Here is a 21,047-nt window from a genome sequence, read left to right on the forward strand (position 1 = left end):
GTTTGTTTTCTATGCTTAAACTCCCTTTGGCATCTTCCTCCTTCTTCTTAAAATGGAAAATATTTAGAATGTGTCGCAAATGCAATATTTTCCCTAATGGAAAGTATTAATAACAATGTTAAATAATTTGTAACTGCTATTTCGTGAATAACTAATCACAATGTAAATACGATCATTATCTCTTCAATCGTTTTATCAGTTCGATTTCTTGGTAAACAGAACTCAATCATGTTATATCTACATTGACTAATGTATGAGTAACGTAACTCTGTTTGACCAATCGACGGATCGATCTGGCACGGTGAACATTGAGTTCCACCGATTTCCTTTGTCAGACCGGAGTCTCGACAAAATAGACTGAACGACAGGATCGTTCCAATCCCGGCAGACCGGAGTCCTACCGTTACTTTGGCAGACCAGAGTCTCGCCAATAAAGTCGAACGACAGGATCATTCCGACACGATAGACCGGAGTCCTATCGATTTTCTTTGTCAGACCGGAGTCTCGACAAAATAGACCAAACGAACGGATTCATTTCGATCCCGACAGACCGGAGTCCTGCCGATTTCTTGCCAGGCCGGAACCTCGACAAAGTAGACTGAACGATAGGATCGTTCCAGTCCCGGTAGACCGGAGTCTCACCGATTTACTTGCCAGACCTGAGTCTCGACAATTAAGGTTAAACGATCTAATCGTTTCAACCCCGGTAGACCGGAGTCTCATCGTTCTTTGAAAACATTTCTTAAAACTTACAGTCAATTACAGCTCAATTCGATATGTGGACAAATCCAATTTAACATTATATCAATTTGTAACTTTTCTTACTCGCAGTTTCAACTTCCGTGTTACCTTTCACCGATTATAAGGTTAAGGGAATATCCGGATAAAACAAATTCCAGTAGGTTTTCAACATCTTCATTTAGCTAAAACTAAATAAAATCAATGAGTCAAAATAAAACAACTTATTTTCACCAATTTGCCAATTTGGCGCTTTCAAGCAGCAATATTTTCCAACATCACATCATTCGAAATCATTTCTCTGTTCATTCTTTGACAATTTTTTTCTTATTATTCGATAGAACTTTGATTGCAATATAAATTTTCTTGAAATTTTCACAATTTTCAAATTTTTCCTCGTCGCCAATGTAACATTCCCCAGAATGTCAACTATATCGTTGGTTGCTTAGTGTAACAATGATCAATGGTTTACTATGATTGTTTCTGTATGGTACAATGGCCAGGAATGCTCCCAGCAACCGCATCACTCAGCACAGAAACTTTCGAAGCCCTAGAAATACGAGGAGCTCTCCTCCCGGACCGGACCGTTCGTTTCGGCAGCCGGTTCCGTGAGTGTTGGCGTCTTTTCCGTGGTCAAGGAGGAGGTCAAGGTCTGAATTTTGATGACCCGGCCAGATGCCTTTTCAGCCTGTGACCAGACGGAACTGATTTTTCTGGCTGCTAGTGTTTTGGTCTCCGGCACCGGTGAGTTAGGGGCAGGCTTACAGAAAATGGCCATTTCAACGCGAGCAGAGCAACAAGGGAAGTCAGAGCTTTGGTCGTGTGTTTGTTTACAAAGTGTTATTGTGAAAAAATGTTTTGTGATTGAAAAAAAATAATAAAGTTCAATTTCAATTTTAAAATGATGGTATCAAATCTGAAAGAATTACTTTTAACATTTTAGTCTATGTAGCCGGTTTGATTTTACATTCGTGTAATTCTCAAGTAGTGTAATTTTACTCGACCAATTTTTTCAGCTTTCATCTTCGTGTAATTTTAAAATCAGACGTAATTTTGCGTCTTATGATACGCTCCAGTTATGTGCATCTAAAAGACGTAAAATCACATGATTATTTTTTGGTGTGTAAGATAAATGTCTTTTGGGTCAATTAATTTTGCATTTTCACCAAACTTGGTATCCCAGGTGTTAAAATCACTCTCGGAAATGAGCGCCGGCATTCTCTAACCAGCCCGAGGTCCCCCCTGTCAAATACCCGCCCGGTGAATGGAACCTTGACATGCAATTAGAGGAATGTGACTGAAAAGTGACTTCCTCTCCTATTTTTTCCCAATCCACAAAACTGGTCCACAAAACTGGATCGAAGTGGCCCGATTATATCAGCAGGCTCCAGAAACGACGTGTGCGACACTTGGCGTCGTCATGCCAATTTGCCAGTGCCAATATCTCTGCAAAGTGAAAGCTAGGCTGTCACCCGGGACTACTTTCATTTGAGGTGGCGGCGACGATGACGAAGATTTCGCGGTTTCAATACAACAAAATCGTGACACGGCAAATCTCGGTGCCGTATGAATTTACAATAAGTGGTCGTGGCCTCCGGTAAATTGGGAGTCGTTGAGTAACTATTTTTGGACTGGAAATTGGCCGCTAATTGACGTATTGTTGGCTGGGTGGGAGGAATGAATTAATATACATTGTAAAGGTTTTGAATTGAAGGCGAATAGAGAAGCACGTGATGTAATTGGTTTACTTTATAAAATTATACGAGGCATTTTTGAGAAAATGACTTGAGACTTGCATAAAAACTTCATGCAACGTTCCAGACGATTTGTACCGCCAACCACTAAAAACTCATAACATCTCCAAAGCATGCATCTGCTTCCACAATTATCCTATTTGCCATGGTAAACGCCTATAATCGGTATACAAAGTTATTCAAAACTCCACCGAGAGTCTTGGCGGTGGGTAACATTCCTCAACCACCGTCCGCCGTAATTGTCCAATCTGCTCTCCGGGGCTACAAGCTGCGTAAATACCATAATCAGTCCAGCGTCTGTCTGCATCGACTGCACATGTTAGCGCGTCAAGTGCGCGAGGATTATCATAATTGACGACCTGCTGCAGCGCAGCAGCAGCCGCGGAGTTCTTCCTATTATTACAGCAATATGTTTGTGCTTGCTTCTAAACGGGGTCGGGTTGGTGCAACATCTTGTACTTGGTCGCTGCTGCTAGTACAAATCGAATCTAACAACCGACCAACACCAACTGGCAGCAACACTGTCGATGGTCTGTTTCTGTATCCTCTAGTAGACGTACGCGGACCAGACCCTGGGATCGAACCTTCCCAAGCGAATCATATACTACGTGTTGTAGCAACAGCAATCTTTTACCATTACATCCTCACCCCTTCCCTCTGCGCCGCGAAGTTGCTGAGCTGGTTCTTCACCATTTGTATACACAACACACGGTCGGTTGGCAGGTCTGTTGTTGTTTGCAGGCTTGGTTTGTTAGTGACGCAACCCCCACGATACATCCGCATGTTTTAAAAATAAACGAGATCCGACGCGCCAAGAACGGGCGTTTTATCTGAAATATTGATGTACTTCGGTGTACCTCTTGCCTTGCCGTAACGTCGTCGGATGCTGCTACACAGCAGAATGTCCGACCTGCCTTCCGCTGGGAACGCTTGCACGGGTTATTTCTAAACCTTCTCTCGACACCGGTTCGGGGTACGGAGCGAGGTCGTCGCACATGCACAGGAAGCACTTTCAAATTGTTTATTTTGCATGTCGAGCAAAGCCCTCCGGGAGAGGAGCATACATCATCATTGCTCTGGCTACATTTTCGGAGAAGGGTCTTGTCTAAATTACCTCTTCCGTCATGTAGCGGATTCCGCTGTACATTGCGAGTGATTTACAGGGTACTTTTGCGCGACTGTAACGAGCGATACGTCGTTTTCCCCCGAGATGGGTATCAGTCTTTGGGATTGCCAGCAAACGGGACTCGCATCGGTAGAAGTCGATTGTTCTAGCGCTAGAAGATTGGATCATCCCAGAGAGAGAGAGAGAGATGACGACAGTCAGTCGTCGAAGATGGGAGGTCGTCGAACGAATGCGGCATATATTGATTGCACGTTGCCTGTGCGCGCGGAATTGAGTGTGGGCTTGCGGATTAATCGCCAAGTAGCTGCTTGTTCTGGACGGACGGTTTCGTTCTCTTCGGTTTGGTGACTTGCCATTTTTGGCAGTCGTACTACCTATTTGGTATGTGGTAAGTCGTACTTTGGCGTTTTAAAGATTAAAAGAAGCTTGTTTTTCGTAAGAACTACCATTTCCAGTTTAGAATTACTTCATAAAAAATTGAAACGTAGCCGCGACACATTTCGTTCGTCTGATACGTTTTTTTTACAAGGATTTTTTTTATTTGTCAAGATAAAGATGAAGAAGTATTTCAAATAGAGCTAAAACGCTGGGTCATAGCTAAAATTGTTCGAAATTTACTTAGCCCTTCAAAAGGTTTGTTTCAGAGATGCTTTTAGCGTGACGTACTTTAGGGATGGCACTCATTTCGATTATCGTATGTTTGACTATCCAAAAGTTTCTTAGGAGTTTCTAACAATCGAATGACGGAGAAAAAAAAGTTTTTTTTTTCTATTTTTATTTTCTGACTTTTTCAAACTCGTGTTTTGCTACTCTTTTTAGTTAAATTAGAATGTAAAAATTTGAAATGCATATGTCATCATCGTTACTCTACACAGTAAAAATTGTGTTAATTTGGAATGTTGAATATTACCTTTTTTATGATGTAATTTTACCTCAATTGAGACTGAAAAAGCGACATTACACCAGAATAGTGATAAAATCATTCATTTTCAGAGGTTTTTTTTTCTTACATAAAAGATGTACCCCTTCCCAGATGTAATATTACCATGATTTTTTTTCTGTGTAATCTACATCTTGGATTAAACATTTCCGAATCACTCAAGAGCATGTTTTGGGTCAGATTTGAGATCGACATCTGAAAATATTTTTACGTGGTTTATCCGAAGATATTCTTATTTCTAATTCTTATTTTTCGGAGGACTTCGTATTATTTCGTCGGTACTGTAATGCAAAATGGATTATTTTGACAAAATGACAAATAAGTAAATAAACAAATACAATACTTGAATTGCTAAAAACAGTGAAATTCAGAATACTTTTGAATAAATAAAAGTGAGCTGGTACAAATTGTATTCAAAGTGTTGTCCCTAGGCCCAGGACATGGTCAAGGGGATGCTTAAAACAATACAAACAATGTGCTACTACCAGAAATACGTAAAATTTAAATAAATTCAAGAAAATTTACGTCTTTATATTATCGTGATCTAAAAAATTAAAAATAGTGAAAATGCTAAATTGTGAAAAGGCCAGAATATCGTTATACAATGTACTCTAAATAGTAAAAATGTGGAGCGACCGTGGCTGACTGGTCACGGTGTTCGCTTTGTAAGCGAATGGTCCTGGGTTCGATTCCCATCTGCTCCCAACGAGAAAGTATAGGAAATATAAATCTTGAAACTCTGAACATGAACGAAAAATCAAAGTCGCGCGAGTCGGGGTTCGATCCCCCGTCCTTTGGATTGGTAAGCAAAAATGCTAACCACTATGCCTTCGCGACTTGGTGAGCTATGACTGGAATTAGGAATACTGTTACTATCAACTATATACGCGCTGGGTTCTTGTCCATTTGACAAGGGTTCGGAAGTTCTAAATAACGTTTGAATCCGATTGGTCCAAACGTTCTTCAGGGCGGGGCTTGTCGATAAAGCTGAAGTACCTCGCGCTCGGCTAGCCAGGTAGCTCGGCAGAGCTAACACCTTCCAAATGCTTATGCGAGTTATTTGCGTGTATAGAATGTAGATCTAAAAATACATGGAAACAACTCAGTTTGTAAGAAGCGACCGCGTGGTCCCGCACACACACACACACACACACACACACACACACACACACACACACACACACACACACACACACACACACACACACACACACACACACACACACACACACACACACACACACACACACACACACACACACACACACACACACACACACACACACACACACACACACACACACACACACACACACAATGTACTCTAAATAGTAAAAATCGATTGTACATGTTTTTTCCCCAGTTTTTTTTATAATTTTTATTTCATAAATCTAAGTATTACATAAATGGCAGGAAATAGTATCAAATATCATTGTGTTAAATGAATATCGTTTGAAAGGTAGGGCTTTTCAAACGAGTCAAACATTTTGAAGATCCAGCAATCCTGTCTCAAGTTATCACCACTTTAAAATAGTTTATGCAACAAGTTGCAAAAACAAGATTTTTCAGCATGAGTCGTACTTTTATCCAACGAGGTTCACCGTGTTGAATAAATACGTCGAATGCTAAAAAAATCATGTTCTGCAACGAGCTCCAAAAAACCCGAAAGACTCATAGTTAAAAGGTCCTTAATAAATACAACAAAAAACATAAAACATTTTTTGAATGGAATTTTATGTCAAACAAAAAAAAAATGCTGATTTTTTTTTTCGATACTAGTGCTGAAATGTTCGATTATTCAGCATCCATTTGAGTGCTGAATTGTTCTACTGAGGAGAAAAGTAGGCCTTTTTGTCGCTTGAGAATGACTGAAAAATGAGAATTTTCACGACGGAATTGCAAAAAATGATATTTATGATTTTTTTGAAGCCAGCCTCAGATATCTGATAGGTACTCGAAGGTTCTGGAAACCCTGTCTTAAGGTATGACCACTTAAGTGATATTTATCTATTTTTTGCAAGCCGGATCGTACATACCTGTATGAATGTATGAAACTATGTGCGGATCAATTATCTACCCTAACGTTAGATAGTAAATTGAAAGACCTTCCAAACAAGTCTAAAAGCTTGATGTTCTGGCAACCCTGCCTCAAGTTATGACAACTTAAGTTATATTTTTGGACTTTTCTGAAGCATTTGGTTTTAGCTGTTTTGTACCAAAATAAAGTTTAATGCCAGAAGTCAACGATTTCCCAATTTTTTGTAGGTCCAAATTTTGGTAACGAAAACGAAGAAGGCATATACTACATAGGAGGATTAAATTAGTTTTTTTTCAACAAACTAAAGTGGTAGAATTTAGAAATCCTTATTCATTTAGCGTCGAACAAAAAATCTAATGTCCTGCCAAGTTCTTTTGCATTAGGATAACCTTTGTTTCAGATTTCACCTTTCTGCACAAAAAACTATATTTCCGCTGCATTCTTAGAAAAAAAGCTTTAGAAAACAAAAATCTTTTCGTTTCGCTCTATTCACGTCTACGACCCGTGGGAAACCTTTTGTGGTGGAATGCACTTCCCCTGCAAGTCTGTATCTTTTCAGATTTTGAGAATCCCATTGCCCATTTGTTGCTCCGCACTCACACAGTCTTGCTTATCTACCATACTCAGAGATGCACCTGCACTGCTGCAGTTTCTCTTTCTAGGTCACACGCCTAGGTCGGTACGTACCTGCAAACAGATCAGGTTCAAGGCCAGAGTCCAGGTCCAGCCCGCAGATGACAAAGTAATCCGCAAAACGGGTGTACTGCTGCTGGACGCTCTCGTTGAGCCCTTTGGGCTTCCCGAGGGTGCTGGCGGAGTCCGCCGCGGTGCTACAGCTGCTCGAAGCCCGGCTGGACTCGCCTTCGAGGCCATTGGTTTTCTCTTGGCTCATGTTTGGCCAATTTTGCCGAGTGGGGTGGATTGCACAATATATCAATTACACTTTGGCAATTTTGGCGAATGGAATTCGATTTTTGCTTGCTGCGCGAGGTGCGTTGGCTTTGATATATTTTATTATTTACAATTTTCTCGAAACCATTTTTTCTTCACGGTTTTGTGGCACTGGCGAGCACATCTGATACATAAGACATTGGATCAGATTGGATGGGGAGGGTAGGGTAGAGAGCTGTGACCACAAGCCAACACACAATATCTGGTGACCTTCTTCACCCAAAACATACACGTTTTGATTCTTCGCTACGCTACGCTCTTCGTGTTGTTGTACAACCCGTACAGAGTTAAATACCTCCGTAGCGCGCACACACACACACTCTGACACAAGGATATATCTCACTCAACCATATGCACGTGGTGTGGACAACAAACACAACACACGACGCTGTCACTACGACGAGATACTCGTTCGTGAGTCGAATCGTGGAGACACGCGAAGGGATCCAGCGGTGAGCGAGAGAGAGCAAGATTTTTGTATGATTGCTCGCGGTTTAGATCGATTTTCTTTCCTTCTTGCTTTTTTTCTTCCTTCGAATCCTCTACGTATGAACTACACTCTGACACCACTTCATCTTGGCAGCAGCTTCCATTTCATCTCGTTTTGCTTTCCTAACTCTTATATCATGCACAACCAAGATCGCCAATGGCCTTTTCTGTGGGGATTTTCTTTCTCCTTGGAGTGTTGGTTGAATTTTTAATTCATTTCATGCTTTCGTCAGCAACGCACGACGATGACAGGCTTGTGGACAATCGATAACGCGAGACACTAAAGGTTTCAGGAAATCCTTTCTTCCCGAAAACTTGCACCAACAGAACTAATTACAACCTCACAAAACAGACACGCACTGAACTTGAGGAGCACCGATTGCGATTGAAAACGCCTTGATTCACTCCCACTTCAAAGGATTTTCATCCTGCAATCCTTTTAATTGCTCTGCTCCTTCCAAGTGCCTAGTATCCCCTTAACTGCGTAGAGCACCGTCGCGACACGTCCGCGTACATCGGTAGCAGTGGAAAGACAAAGACGTACTGAAAGCAAAAGTATGCAGAGAGTGGGACCAGACTCTCCAGGCTTGCTTGTGGACCCATCGCTCTCTGTGTTGTATACAGCGTGATGTCACAAACACTAACTACGCTGGCGTCCTACGCGTGACAGGTGAGCAAAGTTGTAGTGGTGTTATCTCTTGGTTGCTGTGAGCGAAGTTAGCCCCTGTGTTGTGATTTACAGCAGACATTTATTGCATTTAAATCTTTGTTTGGGTGTAGAATTGCACAATAGGTCCACAATTCAACCTTCTAAATTCAAACCTTTATTGATATGCACGAACAAGGTCTAGTTTGGTTCAAAAAGGATAATATGAATAAAATGTTCACAGATCAATCTCGTGACCCCTCGTCGACACAAATAGAAGTAAATTTTGCGTGTACTGCCGTGACATTCGATGTCAGCTTCAATGTCATATATGCGTACTCTACGGAGCATATTTCATAAGAAATTTTGCTCCGCAATCAGCTGGAGAAGTGACTTTTACAATTCCACAATTAAACTAAGTTTACCTTCATGACATTGATCAATCGTGTATCGTGAGTACCTTCGATATCAACTACTTCGAGTGTGATACCCCTAGAACACACGCATCGCATTTCCGCAGAAGCCGACTGCTATCGACCATGTACAAAAACTCCGGCACCAATCTCGCATCGCTCAGCCCCGCTGAGATCAAGGACTGGGTCGGCTCGTTCGATACCGTGCTAACGGACTGCGACGGTAGGTGACCCTGACCCCTTACACGCGGTGTCCACAGTGAAGTTCACGTTCCCCACTTTTAGGCGTCATCTGGGTTGACAACAACACGCTACCGCAGGCGACCGACGTTATCAACAAGTTCATCGAGAACGGCAAACAGCTCTTCTTTGTGACCAACAACTCGACCAAAACGCGACCCGAGTTCGTGACCAAGGCGGTCAAGCTGGGCTTCAATGTTGGCGTTGTAAGTCACACTTCTCGTGAACAATGACTGTCAATATTACTAGACACTTCTCCCTTTTTCAAGGACAACATCATCTCCACGGCCTGGCTGGCGGCACGCTACCTCAAGGCCAAAAACTTTACCAAGAAGGTGTACGTGGTGGGCTCCACCGGCATCACCCGCGAGCTGGAGGCCGTCGGAATCCGCCACATTGGAATCGGTCCGGACGTCCTGCAAGGCACTCTAGCCGAAGCGGTTCACGCCTTCACGCCGGACCCGGAAGTCGGCGCCGTAATCGTAGGCTTCGACGAACATTTCAGCTTCGTCAAAATGATGAAGGCCGCCTCGTACCTCAACAACCAGGAAGTCATCTTCATCGGAACCAACACCGACGAGCGGTTCCCGATGCCGGACTGTGTAATCCCCGGAACGGGAAGCATCGTGAACGCGGTGACGACCTGTGCCGAGCGGCCGCCCACGGTGATGGGCAAACCGAACAAACACATCTGTGATATACTGCAGCAGGAGTACAAGGTCGATCCGGAGCGGACGCTCATGATCGGAGATCGCTGCAATACGGATATCCTGCTGGGGAAGAATTGCGGGTTCAAGACGCTGCTGGTGGAGACGGGAATTCACAAGGCGGAGGATATCGAGAAGTGGGCGCAGTCGGAGGATGAGGAAACGAGACGGTTGGTTCCGGATGTTTATGCTGGGAAGTTGGGGGATTTGCTGCCGTACTTGTAAGGGATTTGCATGCCTTGATGCTTTGAAAGTGGCTTTTAGAACATTTATTTTTATTTGCGAACATGATGGACATATTCAGCTGCCATTGAATAAATAAAGCTTAATTTTTTTGTTGAAAATCTGTTGTGTTTTCTTTTTTTCGACAACTACAAAAACTGCACACACAAAACACATACCGCTTCACAACTGATCCGGTGCATTTCGTACGGTATGTTCACGCATCCATCCTCGCCTGTAGATTCTATGAAATGTGATCCGTTCACAGTAGAGCGTCCAATTTCCCGGGGTTACAAAATTCCCGGGAAACGGGAAATTTCAACAAATTTCCCGGGAAATCCCGGGAATTCCAGGGAAATTTGAAAAATGACGAAAATTATTCTGATCCTGTTTCTGGTTAATATTTTGCAACAGAATTGTATAGAACGGCATCATTAATGTCCAAAATCAGTGTGAGGATCAATGAATGGCTTGAATGCTTGTAAAAAATCATGAAGCTATGAGAAGATAGTATACCGTAATCTGGGGTGAATCGGGACTACAGTCTGAATAGGAACAGCAGTTTTTAGAGCACTTAAAGCTTTTAAATTTGAAAATGGATGTACACATTTTGTTGGCCTGAGTCTGTTCTAACCGAAACCAACCAGAAAAATCAAAATATTGTACTCCAACATGGTTAAAACTGCTGTCCCAATTCGCCCCATGTGTCCCGATTGACCCCAGTTTACGGTAAGTTTTTTTATTTTTTATGCTGTCTTTCAAATCGTACCAAAATATTATTATTATTTTTTTGTTAAAAAGTATTTTTTTAATCAAAGTGTTTGGACAGTGAAAATTTATGCCCCACAAAAATAAAATTGCTTTTAAATTTGTCTCAGTGACCATAACGTTGAAACAAAAAAAAATATCATGTAGAAATAATGTTTCTTATGGCAAATTACTTATTTCAGAACAAGTATTTTCAACTTGTGAACAAATAGATTATCACTGTTTCTTGATACCAAACTCACAGTTTTACAAAAATTGAAGCGAGTTTTTGAAATAATTGTTGGATTCTTTGGGTAAACTTCATAAGATTTTTCATGGTTCCATTTATGGAACGATATTAGTTATATGGTTAAATGTCCTAATAAATTAATTAGATTAAAATAATTTTCATAGTGTAAAAGTGGTTGAAATTAAACGATATTTTTTCATATTTTAAATTTACCGATTATATCTTGAATACTTTTAAACAAATTCTTCTTGAACAAACCTTTTTGAAAAATTTAATCCTATCAATTAAATTTTCATCCAATTTGGTCAAGGTTAACAAAAATTATATTTTCAAATGATATAACAAAAAAAGTCGTTAAAATAAATTGTCGAAAAAAAATAGGCAATATTCATGCCATAATAGCGTAATTTGTGTTGCCCAACATATAACCAAACAATATTCCTAGTTGTGAATGCTTCAGGAATAAATATTATCTGAATTAAAACTTGGCATGAAATTAACAGACATAGTTCAATATGAACATTAAATTGAAATGAATAAAATCAAATAAGGTTCTCTAATTATTGGTGCCAAAAAGGTAGGAAAATGTATACTTACATTTGTATTTCGGGAATTCCCGGGAAATTTACAAATTTCCCGGGAAACGGGAAATATTTTTTCCCGGGAAAACCCGGGAATTCCCGGGAATTTTTTTTCCGGGACGGGAAATTGGACGCTCTAGTTCACAGAATTCTCTCTGCGGTTAATGCAAACCCAGTAGGCCTAGACGGTTCAATGAGTTCTTTTTCTTGTCAATTTTAATGTTTGTTGTACATTCGAGCATTCCACGCTCGGGGAGGAAGGATGCGTGGACATACCGCACTCAACGCTCCGGAGCGGTATGATGTGGTTTATGTTTTGTGTGTGCAGTTTTTGTATGTTTCGTGATTTTTACGCCAAAACATTGAAACAAATTTGCAACGGCCTTAGTGTCAAGAAAGGATATCTACAATGGAATTCAGAGGTCCGGGTGTATTCACAAGAATGTCATCAAAACGAAAAAAAAACAAACCTTCTCTTTGCGTCCAAAATTGTTTACTCCTAACGTTTATCTTGAGTATTGATTTGACCTACAACAGCTTGCAGTGGGTATCCAAAATTTGTAGTCGGTTTAAATCTTCCTGCGATATTCGCCTCTCGTATTACTCTTGCGTAACGAAATGTTTTCAACGTCTTTTGCCTTCCTCACTGAGGTAAGGCTATAATCCTGCTCTAAAAATGAACTTTCTATTAAAAGCTCCTAGACCCACCTTCATGTATACATATCGACTCAGAATCGAAAACTGAACAAATGTCTGTGTGTGTGTATGTGTGTGTGTATGTGTGTGTGTATGTGTGTGTGTATGTATGTATGTGACCAAAATTCTCACTGAGTTTTCTCAGCACTGGCTGAACCGATTTTGATCAAACCGGTCACATTTGACTTGGTTTATGGTCCCATACATCGCTATTGAATTGTTTGAAGTTTCGATAACTAGTTCAAAAGTTATGTATAAAAATGTGTTTTCACATATATCCGGATCTCATTTATATGCATGTAAACGATGTCCGGTTCCATCATCCGAGCCATCGTTGGTTAGGTTATCGAGAGACCTTTCCAACGAGTCCACAACATTGAAGATCTGGCAACCCTGTCTCGAGTTATGACCACTTAAGTGATATTTATGTACTTTTTTGAAGCCGGATCTCACTTAAATGTATGTAAACGATGTCCGGATCCATCATCCGACCCATCGTTGGTTAGGTAATCAAGAGACCTTTCCAACGAGTCTACAAAATTGAAGATCTGGCAACCCTGTCTCGAGTTATGACCACTTAAGTGATATTTATGTACTTTTTTGAAGCCGGATCTCACTTAAATGTATGTAAACGATGTCCGGATCCATCATCCAACCCATCGTTGGTTAGGTAATCGAGAGACCTTTCCAACGAGTTAACAACATTGAAGATCTGGCAACCCTGTCTCAAGTTATGACCACTTAAGTGATATTTATGTACTTTTTTGAAGCCGGATCTCACTTAAATGTATGTAAACGATGTCCGGATCCATCATCCGACCCATCGTTGGTTAAGTAATCAAGAGACCTTTCCAACGAGTCCACAACATTGAAGATCTGGCAACCCTGTCTCATGTTATGACCACTTAAGTGATATTTATGTACTTTTTTGAAGCCGGATCTCACTTAAATGTATGTAAACGATGTCCGGATCCATCATCCGACCCATCGTTGGTTAAGTAATCAAGAGACCTTTCCAACGAGTCCACAACATTGAAGATCTGGCAACCCTGTCTCGAGTTATGACCACTTAAGTGATATTTATGTACTTTTTTGAAGCCGGATCTCACTTAAATGTATGTAAACGATGTCCGGATCCATCATCCAACTCATCGTTGGTTAGGTAATCGAGAGACCTTTCCAACGAGTTAACAACATTGAAGATCTGGCAACCCTGTCTCAAGTTATGACCACTTAAGTGATATTTATGTACTTTTTTGAAGCCGGATCTCATTTAAATGTATGTAAACGATGTCCGGATCCATCATCCAACCCATCGTTGGTTAGGTAATCGAGAGACCTTTCCAACGATTTAACAACATTGAAGATCTGGCAACCCTGTCTCAAGTTATGACCACTTAAGTGATATTTATGTACTTTTTTGAAGCCGGATCTCACTTAAATGTATGTAAACGATGTCCGGATCCATCATCCGACCCATCGTTGGTTAAGTAATCAAGAGACCTTTCCAACGAGTCCACAACATTGAAGATCTGGCAACCCTGTCTCGAGTTATGACCACTTAAGTGATATTTATGTACTTTTTTGAAGCCGGATCTCATTTAAATGTATGTAAACGATGTCCGGATGCTTCATCCGACCCATCGTTGGTTAGGTAATCGAGAGACCTTTCCAATGAGTCCACAACATTGAAGATCTGGCAACCCTGTCTCGAGTTATGACCACTTAAGTGGTATTTATGTACTTTTTTGAAGCCGGATCTCATTTAAATGTATGTAAACGATGTCCGGATCCATCATCCAACCCATCGTTGGTTAAGTAATCAAGAGACCTTTCCAACGAGTCCACAACATTGAAGATCTGGCAACCCTGTCTCGAGTTATGACCACTTAAGTGATATTTATGTACTTTTTTGAAGCCGGATCTCACTTAAATGTATGTAAACGATGTCCGGATCCATCATCCAACTCATCGTTGGTTAGGTAATCGAGAGACCTTTCCAACGAGTTAACAACATTGAAGATCTGGCAACCCTGTCTCAAGTTATGACCACTTAAGTGATATTTATGTACTTTTTTGAAGCCGGATCTCACTTAAATGTATGTAAACGATGTCCGGATCCATCATCCAACCCATCGTTGGTTAGGTAATCGAGAGACCTTTCCAACGAGTTAACAACATTGAAGATCTGGCAACCCTGTCTCAAGTTATGACCACTTAAGTGATATTTATGTACTTTTTTGAAGCCGGATCTCACTTAAATGTATGTAAACGATGTCCGGATCCATCATCCGACCCATCGTTGGTTAAGTAATCAAGAGACCTTTCCAACGAGTCCACAACATTGAAGATCTGGCAACCCTGTCTCATGTTATGACCACTTAAGTGATATTTATGTACTTTTTTGAAGCCGGATCTCACTTAAATGTATGTAAACGATGTCCGGATCCATCATCCGACCCATCGTTGGTTAAGTAATCAAGAGACCTTTCCAACGAGTCCACAACATTGAAGATCTGGCAACCCTGTCTCGAGTTATGACCACTTAAGTGATATTTATGTACTTTTTTGAAGCCGGATCTCACTTAAATGTATGTAAACGATGTCCGGATCCATCATCCAACTCATCGTTGGTTAGGTAATCGAGAGACCTTTCCAACGAGTTAACAACATTGAAGATCTGGCAACCCTGTCTCAAGTTATGACCACTTAAGTGATATTTATGTACTTTTTTGAAGCCGGATCTCACTTAAATGTATGTAAACGATGTCCGGATCCATCATCCAACCCATCGTTGGTTAGGTAATCGAGAGACCTTTCCAACGAGTTAACAACATTGAAGATCTGGCAACCCTGTCTCAAGTTATGACCACTTAAGTGATATTTATGTACTTTTTTGAAGCCGGATCTCACTTAAATGTATGTAAACGATGTCCGGATCCATCATCCGACCCATCGTTGGTTAAGTAATCAAGAGACCTTTCCAACGAGTCCACAACATTGAAGATCTGGCAACCCTGTCTCATGTTATGACCACTTAAGTGATATTTATGTACTTTTTTGAAGCCGGATCTCACTTAAATGTATGTAAACGATGTCCGGATCCATCATCCGACCCATCGTTGGTTAAGTAATCAAGAGACCTTTCCAACGAGTCCACAACATTGAAGATCTGGCAACCCTGTCTCGAGTTATGACCACTTAAGTGATATTTATGTACTTTTTTGAAGCCGGATCTCACTTAAATGTATGTAAACGATGTCCGGATCCATCATCCAACTCATCGTTGGTTAGGTAATCGAGAGACCTTTCCAACGAGTTAACAACATTGAAGATCTGGCAACCCTGTCTCAAGTTATGACCACTTAAGTGATATTTATGTACTTTTTTGAAGCCGGATCTCATTTAAATGTATGTAAACGATGTCCGGATCCATCATCCAACCCATCGTTGGTTAGGTAATCGAGAGACCTTTCCAACGATTTAACAACATTGAAGATCTGGCAACCCTGTCTCAAGTTATGACCACTTAAGTGATATTTATGTACTTTTTTGAAGCCGGATCTCACTTAAATGTATGTAAACGATGTCCGGATCCATCATCCGACCCATCGTTGGTTAAGTAATCAAGAGACCTTTCCAACGAGTCCACAACATTGAAGATCTGGCAACCCTGTCTCATGTTATGACCACTTAAGTGATATTTATGTACTTTTTTGAAGCCGGATCTCACTTAAATGTATGTAAACGATGTCCGGATCCATCATCCGACCCATCGTTGGTTAAGTAATCAAGAGACCTTTCCAACGAGTCCACAACATTGAAGATCTGGCAACCCTGTCTCGAGTTATGACCACTTAAGTGATATTTATGTACTTTTTTGAAGCCGGATCTCACTTAAATGTATGTAAACGATGTCCGGATCCATCATCCAACTCATCGTTGGTTAGGTAATCGAGAGACCTTTCCAACGAGTCCACAACATTGAAGATCTGGCAACCCTGTCTCATGTTATGACCACTTAAGTGATATTTATGTACTTTTTTGAAGCCGGATCTCACTTAAATGTATGTAAACGATGTCCGGATCCATCATCCGACCCATCGTTGGTTAAGTAATCAAGAGACCTTTCCAACGAGTCCACAACATTGAAGATCTGGCAACCCTGTCTCGAGTTATGACCACTTAAGTGATATTTATGTACTTTTTTGAAGCCGGATCTCACTTAAATGTATGTAAACGATGTCCGGATCCATCATCCGACCCATCATTGATTAGGTAATTGAAAGACCTTAACAACAAGGCCAAAAAATTGAAGATCTGGCAACCCTGTTTCGAGTTATGATCACTTAAGTTATATCTGTGTACTTATTTTTTGTGGATCTAAAAAATAGCTGAAATATGTGTCCAAACCGCTCATATTACCCATTGTTGGTAAAAAGTGAGGAAGGCATCAACCACATAGGTGGATTAAGTTAGTTTTTTTCTAAACATTCCTCGTTCCGAAACCCCGCGTCCCTAAAATCGAATAAGCGTATATGGTCCCACTGAAAACTACGTTTTTTTATTACTCTACAATTAATAGTTTTCCGTTTAGCTTATAGTTTAGTTTTTGTGTTATTTTTTGTTAGTTTATTTTATTTGTCTATCGTTTGGTTAAGTTCTGTTTGTTATAACATTTATTCCAACAACTACAATTTGCCTACTTGTTTTATCAGCTAGTATCGTATTTTCTGCTGTATTTAGGAATGTTGTCTACATTTTCCCCTCGTTTCGAGCCTAGACAATGAACACATGGAACAAATTTGCGTTTTAATGCGACTGCGGAAGGGGTCGACCACTTCGCGACAAGTACAGACACCAGTAGAACACGTTAATGGCCAGGAACAGCAGCGGGAAGAAGATCCGCGAGACGCGATCGATCTTGGAGACCGAGTTGAAGCGGGGCGTGCGTTTCTTCCGGCGGCGCCGTCGATGGACCTGGGACTGGCTGGTTGTGCCACCAATCTGGACGGAGCTGCGTTTGGCCGCGGCCACCGGCGTCGAGAAGGACGAACTGGCGTAGTTTCCGACGATGGCCGCCGGTGAATCGTCATCTTCTTTGGACAGTCCAAAGCAGGACAGATCGGCCCAGGATGATTTCGAGGCCTTTCGAACTGGGGTGACCGGGATTGAGCAAACCGACAGGGGGATCACCTCTATCACTCGGGAGTCGACTCCGCCGGGTCCACTGATGGCGGTTACGGCAGAACAGCGTTTGGACGAGCCGCTGGATATCTTGATCGAGTGCAGGTGGACGTTGTCCCCGTTGGCGCAGTCCAGGTCGCTGTCCTCGTCGGAGCTGGAAGTCAGCTCGTCTGCGTTGAAGTAACACTCACCGGAGCCGTACTTGGTAAAGTAGTGCACCACTGCAAATTGGATGATGGTGGCAAAGATGAACCCAAAAGAGAGGAATACGAAAAAATCTAGCGCCGTTGGATACGGGACTTTGGGCAGGTCGGTACGAGCTTCCAATCCTAGGAATGTCATCGTGAGGACTGTCGTTATGCCGAGAGACACTCTGGAAAAGATGGAGGATGACGATTACATTTGTCATAAATGTAAATTTCTGTCAACGTTATTACCGATCGGCGGTGGCTTCCCGGTTGAGCCAGAATGAAACCCACGAGAGGACGACCAGCAGCACACAAGGTCCGTACACCTGGATGAGAAAGTTGCCCATGTGGCGCTGAAGGTGAAAGCTAACCAGTAGCATGGAAAATTCAGCTGAGGAAGATGGAAGAGAATATTTAGAATATTGTAAAACGCAGTAAAAAATTAAAACTTTGCAAGATATGTTTAGGAGGTATAAATATAATCAATTTTTAGTCTAATTCAGAAATGCCACTGACATTTATAGTTTTAAATATATCTTTTCTTCTACATTGCCCTTAAAATAAAATTACCATACACAGTGTTGTAAACATATCAAAATTTCAGTTCTCAGCGACCCGAAATCTCATCTCCTAATTTTCAATTCCCTTCTATCCGTCGCGAAATTCACAATGGCCTTCTATTTTTCTCTCTCATTCCTGCATTCCAAATCATCCTCCTTCAACAGAGTGTAGCCACAAAAGCCGGCACAAAACAAAATTGCCAGCGCCGTTGAACGAGACGTAATGCGTGGTCGGTACCCAATCTCCCTTTCATTTCGGTTTTCTGAAAAATCTAAAAAATCTTCGACGAGTGAGCATGAACGAGGAAACGAGAAGGAGTGATAGAAAGAGAATCTTGCAAGTAATCTCGAGATATAAGATGAGAAGTCACCCTCTTATATTTTGGTGCTCGAATCATCAAATGATATGTTTTTCTATCACTCATTTACAAAACTGACCTTAAACTTGAATTAAATTTGACATGAAATTTTTATTTCAGACGGATGCGTGCCACATTCGAAAAAATTTGCTTCCACCTTCTAAAACCACAGAACTATGTTGTAAGCCTATCATTTCCCTATAAGCCTACCACTTCTAAAACTACCCACCAGTCGCACTTTCGAGGTCGCGAATTTCTGTGGGTGAAGGGTTGCAGAATTCATCCATATTCAACGTGTTCTTTGGGATGGTGCTCTTCTGGAATGCTCTCAACGATACAAATGTGGTATGTTTTTTTTCTGGGCGCAAAAACATTTTCACCCTTTTCCCAGAAATGGATTGCTCTTTGTGAGGATTCTATGTTTCGTAACAAATTCGTTTGCTTAGAGTGCAAACACTCACTCTAAACTTGCACGAAAATTTGGGTCAACATGGAAGCGTTCGTGCAATCAAATCTATCAATCACAAATATACAAACAGATGCCAATTTCAATCGTTACAGCGCGATCTCACGGGAGGGAGATTCCCGAGCAGCATCCGTTGAAAACCACACCGAATCCGACTAATTGAACATAATGAGTTGCTTCAATACAAACACTGCCAATTGGGTTACAGATATCCCGACCAGACTGGGTATGCTACCTTCAAGTGCTAACGGGCGAACATGGTGCATCCGAACCCAATCAATGGGGCTGCACTCAACAGCAGTAGCAGCCTTATCTGGGTGTGTGTGATGATGTATGATGAACTGATAGGCACCCTTGGCTGAACCGAACTTGAAATCGTTGCCAATCCTTGGAAACGCTCGCCAAATGTGTTGATTCTAAGCGCCAATCGGACAAATTTCAACGCAAACAAAAATCCAAAAATTTCACAAGTTCAGAGTCGAGTCGCAAAAAAAGTCGTTTGCGAAAAGAGCTTAACCTTCGTTCGGGGAAAAATGATGGATTTGTGTGATTACCATGTTCGGCGAATGCTGACGATAGGGGGTTGTTCCAGGGACCATTACAGTTTAGACTTCTTTCCACCCCCGCGCTCAAAGAGGGGTCGCGTCGATAACAATATGTTTGATGTAGCAACATTTATCCTTCCGAAAGTCGAGGGGTCTGGCCGAGTCCTGGCAGCCAGCCGGCTCTTGTCTATTCTATTATAAAGCCAGGATAATGAAGCTCTAGCGCGTATGTATAGTACAAGCAAGTAGGTCCCTTATAGGGTTCAGGGTTTGGGTGAAGGTCTTGGATGGGTGCCACTGACTAGGACTGTTGCCACCAGCCAGCAGCAGCAGCAGCAGCAGAGAAATTGTTTCGGGAAAGGCTTGTCCCTCGTGTTTATGGCACCCCGATAAGCTGGTGAAACATTTTTCGAGGATGTTGTTAGATGTTGGTGTCACCCCCATGTCCGTGGATTTGGATTGACGTCAAATTCAAGTCAAATTTAAATTCAAATCAAGGGATTTTTTTCATCTCTACTTGAATTTTACTCATAAACCCTTCACAATTCATTTCTATCTCTAGACGGGGTAAATCTCAAAAAACGTCGGAAATAAATTTTATAACTTAAGGCTGGTACAAATTTTATTTAAAGTTTTTGTTTCCTCCCCCTCTTCAATGTTGACCCGAAAAATCAGGGAGCAAAAAAATATGTTATCAAAAAACTTAAAAATTTCAATGGGAATTTAAGTGTAATCAGCTGAAATCAAATTAAAATGCATTCCCCTGCGTTTAGGGCGTCCAATTTTCCCGGGTTTCAAATTTCCCGGGAAACGGGAAAAATATTTTTCAAATCCCGGGAATTCCCGGGATCCCGGGAAATTTTTTAAACAGTCAAAAAATCTATGTGTTCATTAAATTTGTTATGTTTTTCAAGCTTACAATCACAGAATTAGCTCAATACTGTTAATTGGTGATAATCTTTACTTCAATCTGAACAAGAACAACAGTTTTTAGTAAGTTCGAAAATATTAAAAATTGTTGTTTTTTGTTCTTTGTTATGCTTCCGATTTTTAATGAATCTTAATTTCTAATCAAATGTGATTCAACGAAACGAAACTATTGGCACTACGCCCCCCGGGGCATGGCCTTCCTCTAACGTGGGATTTCTGCTCCAGCGCCTCTGACGAGACAGGAGAAACCGGGACCGACGTTTTACTTCACCAT

The 21,047-nt window shown here is 41.3% G+C and overlaps 3 protein-coding genes across 5 annotated transcripts in view; 1 reads left to right on the plus strand and 2 right to left on the minus strand.

The window, feature by feature from the left end:
* The window catches only part of LOC120412351 (DENN domain-containing protein 5A), a 41,585-nt gene extending 33,006 nt beyond the window's left edge, over positions 1-8,579 (minus strand). For 2 of the 3 annotated variants that reach the window (XM_039572766.2, XM_039572765.2), the window contains exons 1-2: positions 8,377-8,578; positions 7,284-7,671 (exon numbers count right to left, since the gene is read on the minus strand). In XM_039572766.2, the coding sequence (XP_039428700.1) occupies positions 7,284-7,488 (205 nt within the window). In that variant the 5' untranslated portion in view covers positions 7,489-7,671; positions 8,377-8,578. Of the gene's footprint in view, positions 1-7,283; positions 7,672-8,376 lie in introns of all 3 variants that reach the window. The other variant, XM_039572764.2, reaches the window with a different exon arrangement.
* Positions 8,580-8,976: 397 nt separating this feature from the next.
* On the plus strand, positions 8,977-10,380 carry LOC120412353 (glycerol-3-phosphate phosphatase-like). Its single transcript, XM_039572767.2, has 4 exons — positions 8,977-9,134; positions 9,203-9,318; positions 9,381-9,541; positions 9,605-10,380. The coding sequence occupies exons 1-4, from the start codon at positions 9,112-9,114 to the stop codon at positions 10,265-10,267; spliced, it is 963 nt and encodes a 320-aa protein (XP_039428701.1). The 5' UTR covers positions 8,977-9,111; the 3' UTR covers positions 10,268-10,380.
* A 6,620-nt stretch (positions 10,381-17,000) lies between these two features.
* Positions 17,001-21,047, minus strand: part of LOC120412361 (gamma-aminobutyric acid receptor alpha-like) — an 85,701-nt gene continuing 81,654 nt past the window's right edge. The window contains exons 7-8 of the mRNA XM_039572785.2: positions 18,163-18,304; positions 17,001-18,098 (exon numbers count right to left, since the gene is read on the minus strand). Of these exons, the coding sequence (XP_039428719.1) occupies positions 17,351-18,098; positions 18,163-18,304 (890 nt within the window). The 3' untranslated portion in view covers positions 17,001-17,350. The remainder of the gene's footprint in view (positions 18,099-18,162; positions 18,305-21,047) is intronic.

Source organism: Culex pipiens, chromosome 2 (genome assembly GCF_016801865.2).
Source record: "Culex pipiens pallens isolate TS chromosome 2, TS_CPP_V2, whole genome shotgun sequence".
Lineage (NCBI taxonomy): Eukaryota > Metazoa > Arthropoda > Insecta > Diptera > Culicidae > Culex > Culex pipiens.

Bases quoted from the DNA above. Each gene is read 5' to 3' on its own strand.
- LOC120412353 (XM_039572767.2), top strand. From the start codon at position 9,112: ATGACATTGATCAATCGTGTATC. The intron at 9,135-9,202 runs GTGAGTACCTTC...GCATTTCCGCAG, and splicing joins ACATTGATCAATCGTGTATC to AAGCCGACTGCTATCGACCA. The intron at 9,542-9,604 runs GTAAGTCACACT...CCCTTTTTCAAG, and splicing joins TGGGCTTCAATGTTGGCGTT to GACAACATCATCTCCACGGC.